Here is a 15,416-nt window from a genome sequence, read left to right as displayed (position 1 = left end):
AGCCCCTTCCAACTACTGATTCGCTTTGGTATGCGCAAATGTTTTGCGACCAAAATGCAGTTGCAAAACATTCACACTTTACAGCCAACTCAAAGTTGGTTGTAACACATTTGCAAATGGGTAAGGGTCCTTACCCTTTGACAGAGTAGGCAGTGGTCCAATTAAACTTAAATGTTTCATTTTTATCTTTTTAAATGCATCCCATTTTCCTTTGAGAAAAATGGTCTTCGTTAAAAAAAGATTGCTTTATTTAAAAGCAATCACAAATATGGTGGTCTGCTTACCACAGCAGGCCGCCGACCTTGTGGTGGCAGCGAATTATAGTGGTTGACAAATTGCGACCTGCCTCATTAATATTCATGAGGTAGGTCTTTTGAGACCACTACAAATAGCTATTTATGGATAAGGGGATAAATAACCCCTTTGTACATTAGTAATAGCAATTATAAAATAGTGCTTCACAAAACAATTGCTACTCGGTAGTCGCAATACTATTGTTTGCACATCTGTCCCTTAATACCCAGCAAGTGAGTCTTTAGTGAGTGGCTGGAGATCAAGCTCAACTCTGTGTATATAAAAAATTTGGCAAACAAAAATAACTAGTGGTTTTGGTTGTTGCTTTGTTATTAGTCCTTTGTGTTTAAATTCGATTGTGGTGTTGACAAGCAGAGGGGCCACAACAAAGCCTCATTTTGATATGTCTTCGATACAACACAGCTCGTTTTTTGGTTGGGATTGGGAATATAAAGGTATTACCACAACATACCATAAACAAGATTCATGGGGAAGAAAAACTAAAGATTATGGCAACATTAGATTGAGTAAAATAAAACACATTCAACAGATAGAAACTGCGTTTCAAATAACCATAGACGGTGAGTTTCCTATCGTCAATCAATTAGCTACAAGGTATATAGAGATTGATCGACCCAGCCCTCTCTCCAGGGTCACCCCAGCACATTTTGTCTTCACACTCCTGTTTCTGAACTTGTTTTTCTTGGCTTTTGGGATTCTGAACACTTTACCACAGCTAACCAGTGCTAAAGTGCTTGTGCTCTCTCTTTCAAACTTGGTGAAACTGGCTCACACCCATTCAATACATTTAATTTTCTTGTAAGACCATAGTGAAGTGATACTACATGTACCCATGGCCTGTAAATTAAATGCTACTAGTGGACCTGCCACACTGACTTTGCCATCCACTTAAGTAGCCCTTTAAAACTGTCTCAGGCCTGCCCTTGCAGCCTGTGTGTGCAGTTTTGAACTGCCATTTTGGCGGGGCAAAATAAACCTTTTGCCAGGATTAACTCTTCCTTTTGATTATATATAGCCTTAGCGTTAGCTAAGTTATTAAGTTAGCCTTAGCGTGGGCCCTAAACAGCCCATAGGACAGAGTGCAAAAAAGGGGAAATACTGATTTCCCCAACAGCAAACATTCACTGGGTCAGGGAATGACAAGCACCATAAGAGCAGCAATAGGGCAAGACTAGTGGAGTGGTGTAAGGTGACATTTCCTCCTAGCATGTGTGATGCAGAAGATACTTCCAGGAGTAAACTGTGATAAGAAGGGAAGACTGATATCAAGTTTGGCATAGGGTACTGTTCCTCTGTGGATGTTGCATCTCACATGGATTTCAGTGAAATATTGAGAGCAGGGAAATCTTAATGATGATGATGTACACATGCTGGATCTCCAAGATGTGGGACATACTATTTACTTGTAAAAGGGACTTCAGCCTCCGGATCACTCGAGTCGCAGACCCTTTTCGTGTTTATTGATGCTCAAACCAGACTGTAGTCACCCCTCGGAATCGTAAAGGGGTCAACAAATGTTTCACAAGAAAAAGACACGTCATATGTAAACATATACATGTTTTAATTAGAGTTATTTCTACCCAAAAGGTGCTTCAATATATCAAGGTAAGGAGGCAGTTTTTGAGAATTTCTAATAGCGTCAGCAATTTACTAACATCATTCCAAATTATATTTAGGAAGTATAGAACTCATAATAAAATAAAAATCATATTTGTAATGTATTCATCCTTGATAAAGATTATGAGAAGCATAACTTAATATAAAGTCATAGCATACATTAGTTTTTAATATGAAATGCTTAATACGGTGGTAATGCCTCTGGTAAGCCACAAAGAGAGACAAAGAGTATTATTCACAGCAAACAGAATTAATCAAAATGTGGTGCAGGGAGTAGATATCGCTATTATTTTAGTTTTAATTATGTTCTTTTATACACATGTCAAAGTATCTTTTACGTTTATTGATCCTATAAACTTATACGTCCAATGATGAAGGACTTGCAGCTCAGACATGGTCTTCTTCCACAACAGAGACCGATTACACACACTTCTGTAAGATGATTAAATGAGGGCAAAGGAGTTCATTAACCAACCATCCTCAAAGGAACAATCTTTATGCTGGAAATCACCAGGAGTAATGACCTTGAATAATTTCATGCAGAGCACAGAGACTTTCAAATATCACCCTAAGTAACGTGATCTGCTCTAGGTGCTTATTACCACTGGATATGTCATCTTTAATTGATTATAAAAGGCTGACAAAGCAGCAGCTCCTAATGGCATACAAAGCCAGGCACAAAAGAAAATGTCTGTATATTCCAGCAGCAAAGGGATGAGTGCTGAATCTCATTACCTGAAATATCAATTTGATATTGAGTCCTGTGTATTCATGTCTCTGAAATATGTGTATCATTATAATTTGCAATTTAGAGCTTGCAGCAGACAGTGGCATCCTCCTTCTGTTCACAACGACCTATATTAACTAAGGGTTGCATTGGCACTTGTATGGTACTGCACAAAGTAGCACAACTCCTGTAGACTTTTATTATTGTACATAAATTGTGCTTTGCTTCGCTTTATGCCATGTGTGCACTCGTGCAAAACCTTAGCAAATATCCTCCCATGTCTCAATCATTCTTTACAATAAATTGAGTGAACAGAATTCCACTGATTGCAGAGACGTTATACATTAAGGAAATCAAAAATGCCCTTTGAAGCAAATGCTGTAAAAGACAAAACATAATTCATGTCAGGCATCCCAACTAGTCACTTTTTGAAGGTCATGGAAAATGGGCTGAAGAGATTCAGAGAATTTATAGTGATTCTATCTACCAAGACATCATGATGATAGTTGTAAGCAGCAATCAACGCATGGCCTTTCAGAAAATAAATGTATTCAAGTGCTTTCTAGTTTAACCTAGATGCATTACCTCTTATGAATTAGGATTTCCATCAGAGTTGGGAGAATGTGTGGAGACCTGGAAGAAAGGAGTGTCTAGCAGGGTAGGACTGGAAACCAAAATGAGCCCTAGCAAAATGCTCGAACCAGCTCCCCTTTGCAAGAGGTTGTGAATGGAATGTGGCCTTGAGGCATGCTTGGGTCACCCTGCTCTGAAAGAAGACTCTAAGTCTGAATCTGTTGGGAAAATGCTAGAGGGGCAGAATGGCCAATACAGCCCTGGTTGCACAAAATGTTGGTAGGTTTGATGCTCATAGCTGATTGCATTATTGCTCACCTTTCATGAAAATGTAAATGGTGGGGTCAAATTAGGATGTGATGTATCAATGAGATCTCTCCAGACTGCATTTCCTTGGCTTCAAGATTCAGTGAAAACTGAGATTTCTCCTCACATTTGTTTTTTCATCCTGGTAAAATGGCGCAGTGAGACAAGTAATCACAGCTACGGCATGTGAGCAGACAGCAAGTCTCAGGTTTGAATCTGGCAGGCCTGACTCATCCTTTGATACTTAAAACATAATTCATTTTGCTTTGGGTGACATTATGTGTTAATTGCAATGCTCTGAAAATGCAACACTGCAATATTAAGCACACTTTAAAATCTAAACTATCTGGCACCTTCCTTGCAAGTGAGATTCCTTCCAACCCTTCAAGGACCTACTAATACATTTCGAGGAGTCAATTATTCACTTTGTTCGAGAAAACAGGGTGGAAGGTGACATAACTGTGATGTTCAAAAACACCATCTACTGTAGGCATATACACTGTGAATCTATTCCCACTTTCCATGTCTGAAAGAAGAAATGTAGTCCATTTCATCCACTGCTAACAAAATCAACATTATTTATTTCGTGCCAGGTGATAATAATTCTTTCATTAAAAAATGCATGTATCAAATCACCTCCCAAATGTATTCAGTCAACCAATAACATATTTGTTGGAATTCGCATCTTTAAGTGGGAACATTGAATTGTCATTAGCGATAAATATCGCTGACATGCAAAGCGGGCCCCAAACCGGTCGCTATCGCCTGGAAGCTGCTGTTAGCGACAGCTTGGTAATTGGGCGATAAAAAAAATGCCGCTTTATCGGCAAAAAGTGCAGCTAAAGCAGTGATAACGCCCTTGCTAATATGCCCCGTAGTTCAATCACTGATTTTCCTCAGTTTGGACTATGGTGATTCTAATTCCTCGAGAATTCCTAAAATTCACCTTGCTTCCTTGAATTTTCACCAACAACCACAGCTGAGGGGGAGAGTGTCCTGGAACTTATATGTGTTTTAAACTCAAGGTTGAACAAAAATGTATCACCTGACCATTAGGTAGCGTGTGTAGATATCAAAATTTTACATGCGGGAGATGCTGTGGTCAGAGTGCAACTATTAAAAATAGAAAGAATAACGCAATAAAATAATTATTGATGTTATACTTTAATACTCCAAGTAAGGTAGTTAGTGCTTTTTCCTGAACACATTTAATTCAATACCTCACATTTAGTCCTGATTGTTTTATTCTTAAATTGGTTAGGTTATTGTGAAAAATATATGTACAATGATGTACTGTATATACTTTACCTAACTAAACAGTGCTGTCATTCTTTCATTTTTTAATGGACTTGTGTTATTTTATGTGGACTCCACAACATATGAGACAATGAGCAAACACATTACTATAGCATTGTATTGTGGCCGTCTCTAAGCGCAGTGCAATGAAATAACCTGCCATCTCTAAGTGACTAGCCATAGGGTTAAACATAAACTAGGCTTTATTAGAGAAATACAATCTAGAAAGAAAAGGTGCTAAGTACATATGTTCAGGCAGTCTGTTCAACTTCCGAGGTTTGGCTGTAAAAAGTCATACCATAAGGTTGGTGATGTTCCAAGGGATTTTCTTCTTCACCTAGGGGCTATCAAACTGATAGTAACAAATGCCTCTTTTAAATGCAAAACAGCAAACTATTCCAGGCATTTGCTAATAAAACACACACATATGAACGCGAAACAGCATTTACAAAGCTGTCATTACATCCGCTACTATTACAACGCAGTCGTTACAACGACCGCGTTGTTAAAACGCGATGCATTTACATCGCAAGTCATTACGACTTGCACTAGGGGGCGCTGAGGTATTGGAAATTAATTCCAACACCATCCCTACTGTTGCACAAACTGGAGTAGGAATAGTAAATAATACAATTCCTAAGTCCAGCGTGCCCCTAGTGCAAGTCGTTGTAATGACTTGTGATGTAAATACATCGCGTACTAACAACGCTGTCGTTGTAACGATCGCTTTGTAAAAGCGCGCAATGCAATACATCGCGATGTAATGAGCCACCAGCTACACTGAATTTACTGTAGCCCGCTATCATGCATCTAATATGTACACCCAACACAGGAGAGCTAAATTGTATATTCTATTTGTGCCAGGCCTTGAGTTTGAAGATGATCTGTAAATGGTCAGCGCAGTGATGAATATAGAGTCAATAGGTTCTATTGAGGCTAAAGAAAGATTACTAATAATAATGAACATACAGTTCTATTGAGTGATGGAAAAATGTCTACACTCGGACACCAGAATAATGATTATTTAATTTTTTTATCCAAAATAAGAGGAAAATCAGGTTGCTTACACCTAGTGGGTCACAATTTAGGATTACTGTGGAATGATCAGCTTTATTGATTCCCATAGAGATGTTCAGGAGAACAAGCATAGACATCAGCCCCTAATAAATTGCCTCTAAAATATGTTCACTAATATTTACTTGAGAGGCAAAATATGGCAAGGACTTAGCTGGTCACCCATATCTAAATGATTTTGAATATGCAGAGCTACACCCTTTTTTCTAGCAGATTGCTGATGAAAGGCATTCTGGGAAATTGGCACCAGCTACTAAAGTAAATAAGATTGAGGCCAAAACACTTTAATAAATCGGATAATGTCCTCTACAACTCCCTCACGAAATAATTTATTAGGGGGAGAACACAGTAGGCATAATTGTCTAGTTAATAAAGCCAAGATCCAAACAAGAGTTGTATTGTGTGAGCAACTACTTCATATACACGTAACAAATGAACAACAGCCACATTTCACACTGTTGAGAACCTGAAGGCTGGAAGAAGACATCTAGGGCTGTTTCATGTTGTACTGGACAACAGTTAAAAAAATGGGTGATGGCAGTTGCTGTGACATGTCCTCTTATCTCATTGCATGAGTTTTTAGTTGTCATTTGCATGGATTGTTGAGGAAGGCAGTATGTTTATCCTGAACTGTGCAAAATAGCCCACTTGAAACAATCAGTGTCCGATCATAACAATTCTGATGCAAGATATGTAACCATTCTTCATGATGACTGAAAGTCTTCAAAAACATTTGTTTTTGACATCTAAAATTTCTTGGTTCACTGCAGAAATCGAAAGCAGAGGGATGCAGGAAACACATTGAATATTTTACTTATGTTCTTATTTGGGTCTTACTACCTCTAAAGAACTCCTGAATTGGGATAAGACAACGTTCCATAAATGTAGTTAGACTTGCTTTAGAGTGGTCTGTTTTGTATTTGGTCAGTCAATCACTCTGCTCTTTGCTAAAAGACTAGACTTGCTAAATAGTCATATTCCAGAAAAAAAGTATATGTCGAACTTTGGACCGAATGACTTAGCATAAAGGCACCTTTCTCAAAATTAGATGGCAGATACAAATCTGTTGTTTTTTCTCAGGTGACATTTTTTACAATTTGGTACTGAGTCAACAACATTGGAATGTGCAAACATAATTTCTTTCTTTCTGCTGGCAAATGTATGAACACAATTTTACATTTATTAGAACCAATACACGTTTATGAGACTGGAATATATCCAAGCATTACATTTTCCTAGGTCATAATCAATATGTATATTTAACATGAAGCGCGCAGCCCCATTCATTCTATAAACTTTTACTCCATAGACCATACAGATTTTTTTTTTGTTCCATCACATTTTTGGTGTTATTTATTACTTCTTAATTTGCTTCCACGTGGAGGCACGCAAACACCATATTCCTAGAATGCCTCCTGCTAAATTATGCAGTACTTTCTTTTCTCAGAACAAGCCTATCATGCTTAGATGTTTTTCTATCATTCCAAACAGATGTTCCCGTCAATGCTTGTGCCTGGTCATAACAGTCTTGTTATTGCGAAAGACATATTGTCATATTTATTTGTATGACAAATGTTCAAGGGAGAAGAGTGGCTCAATGGTTAGAGCGGCAGACCCTGATGCAGAGGTCTAGCCCGGGAGCAGGGTTCAATTCCCGCCTCGGCGGGTCTTGAGCTCAAAAATTCCACAGACCTGATAATTCTCGCCTCGGTGCCTATTCCAATCATGGAGTCCCACTCTGCAACTCTGGGCAATAGCTTGCTTAATCTCCACAATGGCCCCCACAACGCTAAGGATGCCTGGCCTCCACCTTGGGGGTGCCCAGGAGTGGACACCTCACAGGGAAAGCCAGGATGGGTTCCACAGCGGTATTCGTACAAGCGCCTTGAGACCCTTGCGGGTGAGTAGTGCGCTATACAAGTATCAATTTACATTTACAAGTACGCTTCTCTCATGCAATATGTCTAATGGGCAGAGAAAAGAAATTCACCAAGATCTGCTTTGACTTACTCTTGTGCTTCTCCTGAATTAAAGGAGCAGACCAGTAGTAAGATATCACTTCACCTGGCCTACTTCTGAATTGAATGAGTGACCCAGGAGTACTACAAAGGTAACCAGTCTTTTTAGTTCTGGCCCATAGGATCTGACTCACAAAGATCTTTTGGGACTCACTTATATAGTACTCCTGACTTGCTCATACATCCTATAAGTAAGGCATGAGTACACTAAGAGTAATCATTGATTTCTCCCAGATCCTGTAGTAAGGCAAGAGTACTACAAGAGTAATATATGCTCATTCACAGCAAACTCTGTGAATTGGGCCCATAATGCCTGATTCAGAGATGGGTGTTAAGGAAAAATCATCCAGGTTCTAGAGGATGTGTTAAATCTTAGTAGAGTACACAAGGGGAAATTCCTCTCCTGTACTGTCCATATTTTGAAGGTTTTACTCTTTCATATTTAGCACTTCCACCAGTTATCTGGTTTCCATTTCTCCTGCTGATGTCAGAACTTTTTTTCTAGAGCTGCTGCGGACTTTCTGATCCTTATCTTCCACACTACCCTCTTCCTCAAACTATAAGCCAGATTCTCTTTGTCCCCCTCAATCCTTTTTTTTTTTTTTTTTTTTACTTTTTTGGCTTTTTGCCATCGGCCACTCAATCAGCAGGCAGACACCTTCAAATGTATTTTGACCATTTAAAAATGGCCACCCACGCAGGCATGGCGTGTATGGTTTTGCTTTTGTTTACTTTTAATAGATCAAGGAGCTGGCCATCACAGATGCAGTCACATCCATGGTGGCCATTTGCTTGGACGGGATTTATTAAAATAAACCAAAATGCATTCAAAGATGACCACCGGGAATGAGCATTAATCAACATTGTCCATCTTTTAATGTATTTGTAATGTCTTACAATCTGTTTCAAGATGGCTGCTCCAGATACACAAGCATTTGTGATAGCTATCTAAGCCAGTCGGTTTCACTGCAAGACCTACTGGCTTTGCCAATACTTGTTTAATAAGTTACCAAACACAAATTATCAGAACACCATCCAAACCTGTAATAGGTCAACGCAGATATAGAGAAACACCTAAGCAGCGTTTAAATAACATCATGGGTAATAAAACTCCTAGGACCCAATATCAGTAAACGTGTTCAGTAGCCAAGCTTCATAGCTTTTAGGAAGCAGACTTTATATGTCAATCAATGAACACTGTACAATGTCACACTCATACCTTCGAGATGATGCACCCAATAGGTGGTTTCTTTGTTTTAAAAGAAATAAAGTCAGTATTGGGTCAATATATAGGCGATTGGTAGGGCATGGATATCTGGGAGGGGATCTTCTCAGGGTAAGGAAGTGTGGTTGGTCTTTCAGTTATGCCGAACGAGTTTGACACCATTCAGCTCTTCTCACTGTCAGTTTTTTTTCCTCATTTGATTGCATGATGTAGTTTTTCATCCAGTCGTAGCTTTAATATTAAATGTAACCAGACAACATCACCAATAAGGTCTTCGACTTTCGAAAGGGTGTTTTTACTAGCCTTCTAGCTATTCTGGACTGCATTATATGTTTAGAAATGTATGAAAACAATTTAACAAACAGGAATTTGCAGCTCTTTTTAACAACACAATACCCCCCTCCAACCCCCACCTTTCATAATGAAGAATATATTGCTGGACTTTATCCAACAGTGAAACAGTGAATCCTTGAGGCGACCCTTGGAACTTTTGCAGTGCTCTGATATTCCTTGTGGGTTTGTATTGTTTTACACAAATGCCTTAAGGTGGTAATGAGGCAAACATCTGTGAGAGATTGGAGGATTCTGCTAAGTGGGCTACACTTCCTGAATGCTACCAACACTATTGGGGTATTCAATACCCACCCTCCCACACCCGCAATAAATGCGGGCCATCTTGTTGGTCACTACTTCTCTTACAGTGTAGAAATGAACAATGGTGGTGCTGAATATCAGAACTTATTCAGGCCACTGCAGCTTGCACCACCCATTGCCCCAGCCAATGCTGCCAATGACAGTATCAACATAAGTACTAACTATCGCATTCCTGCAAATGAGAACATTTTGGCTATTACGGCAGGTATTAGTCCTTTTGAATGAATATTGAACTAATGAACAACTGCTGTACTCATCCCTAAATTAGGCAAACAGGGCCACCTTGAGGCAGACTGTCTTAAGTGCCGGTGTTGACAAGTAAGTGCTGGTGCTGAGCACCGGAAACCATGGGCTCAAATTAAGCACCGCAGAGGTGAAGACATCGGACACATGCACCATAAAGATTGCACCTGCCTGACCTGTGGCCTCTCCATCAAGGTGCCAGGAGCATTATGTTTGCATTGAACCTGTGGATCTGTATTGCACTGTGCGCCTTACATTACACCTGGTAGAAAATATTCAACGGAGTGGACATTATCTATTTCATTTTAAACGGTTAAAATTGATGTTATTGTCTTTGACTCTATATGCGGTGCATTTTTCCAGTAAGATGCAATGTCTCTCGTTGCATTATTAGCCTGTGTGTTTTATAGACACCATAAAAAATCACAATCTGAAAGCTTGTGGATGGAACTACAGTAATGACTGCACTTGCACTTTGACAGGAAAAAAAAGCAAAGGGTCAAATCTTCTGAAGGCCTTCCTCCAAGAAATGAGCCATCTATCTATCTATCTATCTATCTATCTATCTGTCTGTCTATCTATCTATCTATCTATCTATCTATCTATCTATCTATCTATCTATCTATCTATCTATCTATCTATCGCCCTCACTCACTCCATCCATCCATCCATCTATCTATCTATTTATCTATCTATCTATCTCTCTACCTACCTACCTACCTACCACTCTACCTACCTCTCTATCTATCTGTCCGTCCGTCCGTCTGTCTGTCTGTTCGTCTGTGTGTGTGCAGCCACAGCTCGTGCAGGTAAGAGCGGTGGGGCTGGGTAAGGAGGGATTTTGACAGATGATGATGAGGGAAAATTATTTCTTTATTTAATTTTCCGTCGTCATAGTCTGTAGAAATCCCCCCTCACACGGCCCCAGCGCCCACCACTCTTACCTGCACGGGCCGCGGCTGTCTGTCTGTTTATCTATCTATCTGCCTTTTCTGCAGAAAATATCATCTGCTCCTCGTGCATCTGTTGATTGAAAGATTTCCGAGTCCCCTGTGCTAAATCTCGGTACAAGAAATGCTTTAGTAAAATGCTAAGTACTCTATTATGGATTTGAAATCATCCCCAAACCAGTGCTGAAGGTAGCAAGGCTTGCCTCTGTAGCACATCAGCCCCAATGGCCCTGATAGCCCATATGCTAATCCACAGCCGCCATTTCCTAGCTGTATTATCATAAACAGCCATTATACATAAAATGGTGCACATACTGTTTTAAGTTGTTTTTAATGGGGCGAGCGAGGAGCAGACCTACCGCACATAAAGCGAGCGTTTCTGATTGGTTCTCAGGGACCCGGAGCCGGAACTCATGCTGTGGTTCATCATCTGCTCGCGCAGGTCATGGATCTTCGCCTCGAACCGAGCGTACTCTGTTAATGAATAATATGGAGAAAGAAGAGGAACATTTTGTTAATTATCACAGAACTAGGAGCTTTATGAAGTCACTAGAAAGCTGCAGAGGTGCAGGAAGAAGTCTGTCCCCGTGGAGCTGTGCTGGCAGCAGCCCGAGGGCAGTCTGCAATTACAAAGAAATTAACAGAAGCATATTCATTGGGACCGAGCAGGTGTTTAGTGTTTTATATAATATGGAACAGCCTTTATTTTTACCAAAGCTTTCACTTAGACCCAGAGCTGGCTTCAGCGCTTGTCGGACCCCATCTTTTTTCAGCATTTAGCTACCACCCTCCCCACCCTCCCATGACCTCTTTCTCTTCGGTTTTCCTCACTGCCACCCTCCAAAAGTGCCCCTTATCGCCCCATAGCTCCTCTCTCGCATGCATTTCATTTGTTGTATAGCGCTACTCATACCAGTATGGGTGTCAGGACACTTTACATCGCACACACGTTATTAGCGATGATGACTCATGCATGTGTAAATTAGTCCATGAGAAGTGTTACATAACACAATGAGGATTACAAGGTGTAGGAATCACATGTAATCCATACCAATAGGCTGTATATTTTAAGAATGCTTTGTCTTGAGAGGCACAAACTCGGGATTTGAAACATACTACAGTTGTTGGGTTGAACTTACTAATAACAATATATTTCTACCCAAACTAACATTTTTAGCATCATTAGGATAATGAAAGACTGAGGAAACAAAAATAACCTTCCAACCTACACCATACAGTTTGCATGCAGCTCTTTGATGACAATTCATAGGTCACTTGTCTACACTCAGATTGCAATTTATGAACTGCAAGTTACAAAAGCAGGAACTCACTGGGCCAGCCACATAAAGTACAGTTCTGCATGGTACACGTTCTTTGCAGCAGGCACATTAACAACCCTTGTTGCTACTTTATGATAAGGCAAAACTCCCATTAGACAACACTCTGACCTCTCTCCAGCAGGAGCATTTTGTTGTTGCCTGAAAACTGCTGGCCACACAAGTAACTCTGTAGCAGGTGCTTTTAAACCTGTAAATGATTTCTATTATTTCCAAACACATCACCCCCTGCGGTTAGCGCCAGCTGTGGCTGCCCCTGTCTCATCACCCTAAAGCCAGCCTGCTTAGACTATGCTGGAAAAAGAAAGCTGACCTAAGGCAGGCAAACATTTCATCCTTCTGCCCAAGTATAGTATCATTGATTTCAAAATGTTATACGAACCCGTCTTATGAGGATCCAGAGACCTACATGTCTCAAATAACTCTCAAAGAGCGCATTCTTCCAAGGAAGGCCTCTTAAGATACTAGAAATGCATACAGAACTTGTATGGATTCGGTTTTGGCTCTCATATGTATACAGTCCTCATCATCTATGTACAGACATTCATCTTGGCACCCATGCATCCATCACCAAACAAATGCCTCATTCTTACATTCACTCATTTGCACATCCACAGCACCGCCCCAAAACACGCCAATCAATGAAGAGGAACTCTCATTTATCAGCCAACCCTGTTTGCAGCTAGTTTGTGTTTGTTGAGTGAGGGCTTCTGGTATTGTGTGTTTTTCAGTTTCAGAAATGTGTTAAAGTGCTGCTGCTAATATAAGGCTACTAATCTGCGAGTAGTGCGAGAATGATGTATGCAGTACCAAATGTGCACAGTGGGGAGAGTGTGGGCAGCCAGTAGTGTGCAACCACAGCCACTTGAATGATGTGATTCTGTGACTGCTGCATTTTCTGCGTAATCATGCATTTGCCACTTAATCCTTCATTGCCCCATAAACTGCAGATTTGAGCACATTTTGCTTCTAGCTGAAAGGACCAAAAGTTAAAAAAAAAATATGGCAACTTGTGTACCCACACAGTAGAATAATCCTTTGCAAAGGTTGACTGGTAATATTTAAATTTCTTGTTGCTGTATTTGGGTGTTAAACTGGTACTAATACGATGAAATCTTTGCCCAGACAGTGTTACCATGTGTAAAAATGACAAAATAATTAGGCAGTGCTTCCACAAAATATACTGCACTGGACCACATAATGTGTCTTTTTTTGCCACATAATTTAGTCGGTCCCGCTGCATGATTTGGTCCTCCCATGCTGCATAATTCCAGTAGCCTTGTGTATGCCTAATTGTCAGAGAGGGTTGTTGTGAGAGTGCATGTGGTAAAATATGACTATTACTTTGATGAGTGTGAAAGGGTTCTTGGTAATAGGAGAATGCTAGTATCTGAGGTGTATAAACCATAAATATGCTTGCATCAGTGTGCAACTAGCACTCTTTAATAGGTTAGAGAGATGATGACTGCTAGCTGTTAGCATGCAGGGAATTAGGTGTCTTACTATTCTAACAGAAGGGCTCTCAAGGTTCCCTTTGTGTTTTCACTGAATCCATGACTGAAAGCTCACTATTCACTGGTTTACAATGCACAAGTGGCACTCTTGAAACAATGCTGTAGCAATTGTTCCAAAGCCTATTCATCTTTCTTCACTTATGAGCCTTGGCTGTCTGCTTTCCCTACAGCACAAATAATGAATGGGGCAGTAAAATGAATGCATTCACCCACAAGAGCCCTTCTCAATGATTACAGGCAAACTGCCCCAATATACCACCCCTACCCCTGCATGAATTACTCAACAGCACAGTTGTGTATGCTCTTGTCACTAGACATCAGTAACACCAGTGAACACAATTGCAGCCACTTGCAGACAGATCCCTTGATGCTCGCAGACACTCATCTTCTGCTCAAGACTCGGTCTCCACCCAGCTGGGAAAAGTTCCACAGCAGTTTCTAGAAGCTGCTCTCCCAGGGCACCAACCCTGAAGACAGTCCAGCTCCACTGCATGTGTGCACACTTAATGTGCATGTGAGGTAAAGTGTTCTTCATGCACATGGGTTGCAAGTTTGACTTGACAACAGCAGCTGGTTTACCACTAGGGAGGTTAGCCATACAGCCCATGTGTTGAGGAACACACAGGAGCGGCTCCTCAGCAATGGCAGAGGAGCTTCACCCCACTGGCTCAGAGCCAGCAGCAAAAAATAAAACTATATTTCAGTATTGTTTTATTTTTAAGTTGCTGGCTCGGCCAGTGTGTGCATAGAGGGGCAGGGCTTGCTGGCTCAGCCAGTGTGTGCATAGATGGGCAGGGATGAGACATGGGCGGGGGAGGAGGAGTGCTAGTGCAGCCCCTAAGTGCTCATGTGTGTTTGGCCGGTGTCTTAGGCCGACCAAAACTCACATGCGCACTTAGGATTCTCTAACCCGGCTGTATTGAACAGCCAAATTAGAAAAACCCCACTGAGTCCCAGATCTGAGCGGAGCGTCTTTCTAGCCCACTCAGGTCAATCCCCCACTGCTCTGCAGTGCGGGATTGGACAGGGAGTCTGTGACTAGTCTGCAGTGTCTGCTGGGACAAGGAAGTCCCAGCACCAAGGTGAGACACGGGAGGCGGCTGGCAGCAGTTAAGTTGAACTTTAAAAAAATGTTTTATTATTATTACTATGTTCCCCACTCCCCTGCACTCCCTCCTGCTTTCCCTCCCATGCTCTGTCCCTCGCTTCCCCCTTCCCGGGCCCCTCCACTTTGTGTATGTGGCGGCCGCCACTGCAAACACATACTTGCACATGCAATGACGAGTGACTCACTTTTGCTGTAGATAAACGATTATGGTGCAGGATTGGACTCCACCCACTGCAGCCATTAGCTACTGTGTTGGAGTGGAAGTGGCCTTGGAAGGGGGGACCACACCAGATTGGTTTGATAATTATTTTACTGCAACATGTACCAGCCAGCAGCCCACTCCATCAACTGCTGCATTATAAAATTTGAACGTGAATGCTCTATTATACATGGAACAGGGCCGCTCTTCATCAGAAATAAAATCACAAAATACACTCAACAAAGAAACCTCCGCTCTAG

The 15,416-nt window shown here is 41.0% G+C and overlaps 1 protein-coding gene across 2 annotated transcripts in view; it reads right to left on the bottom strand.

The window, feature by feature from the left end:
• Positions 1 to 11,467, bottom strand: part of LOC144773449 (disks large homolog 2) — a 583,523-nt gene extending 572,056 nt beyond the window's left edge. Inside the window, exon 1 of one of the 2 annotated variants that reach the window (XM_078658480.1) lies at positions 11,358 to 11,467. In XM_078658480.1, coding sequence (XP_078514606.1) covers positions 11,358 to 11,428 — 71 coding nt within the window. In that variant the 5' untranslated portion in view covers positions 11,429 to 11,467. The remainder of the gene's footprint in view (positions 1 to 11,357) is intronic. The other variant, XM_078658479.1, reaches the window with a different exon arrangement.
• Positions 11,468 to 15,416: the final 3,949 nt, after the last annotated feature.

The sequence above is a fragment of the Lissotriton helveticus genome, chromosome 8 (assembly GCF_964261635.1).
Source record: "Lissotriton helveticus chromosome 8, aLisHel1.1, whole genome shotgun sequence".
Taxonomy (NCBI): Eukaryota; Metazoa; Chordata; class Amphibia; order Caudata; family Salamandridae; genus Lissotriton; species Lissotriton helveticus.
This window is presented reverse-complemented; position numbering and strand designations above follow the sequence as displayed.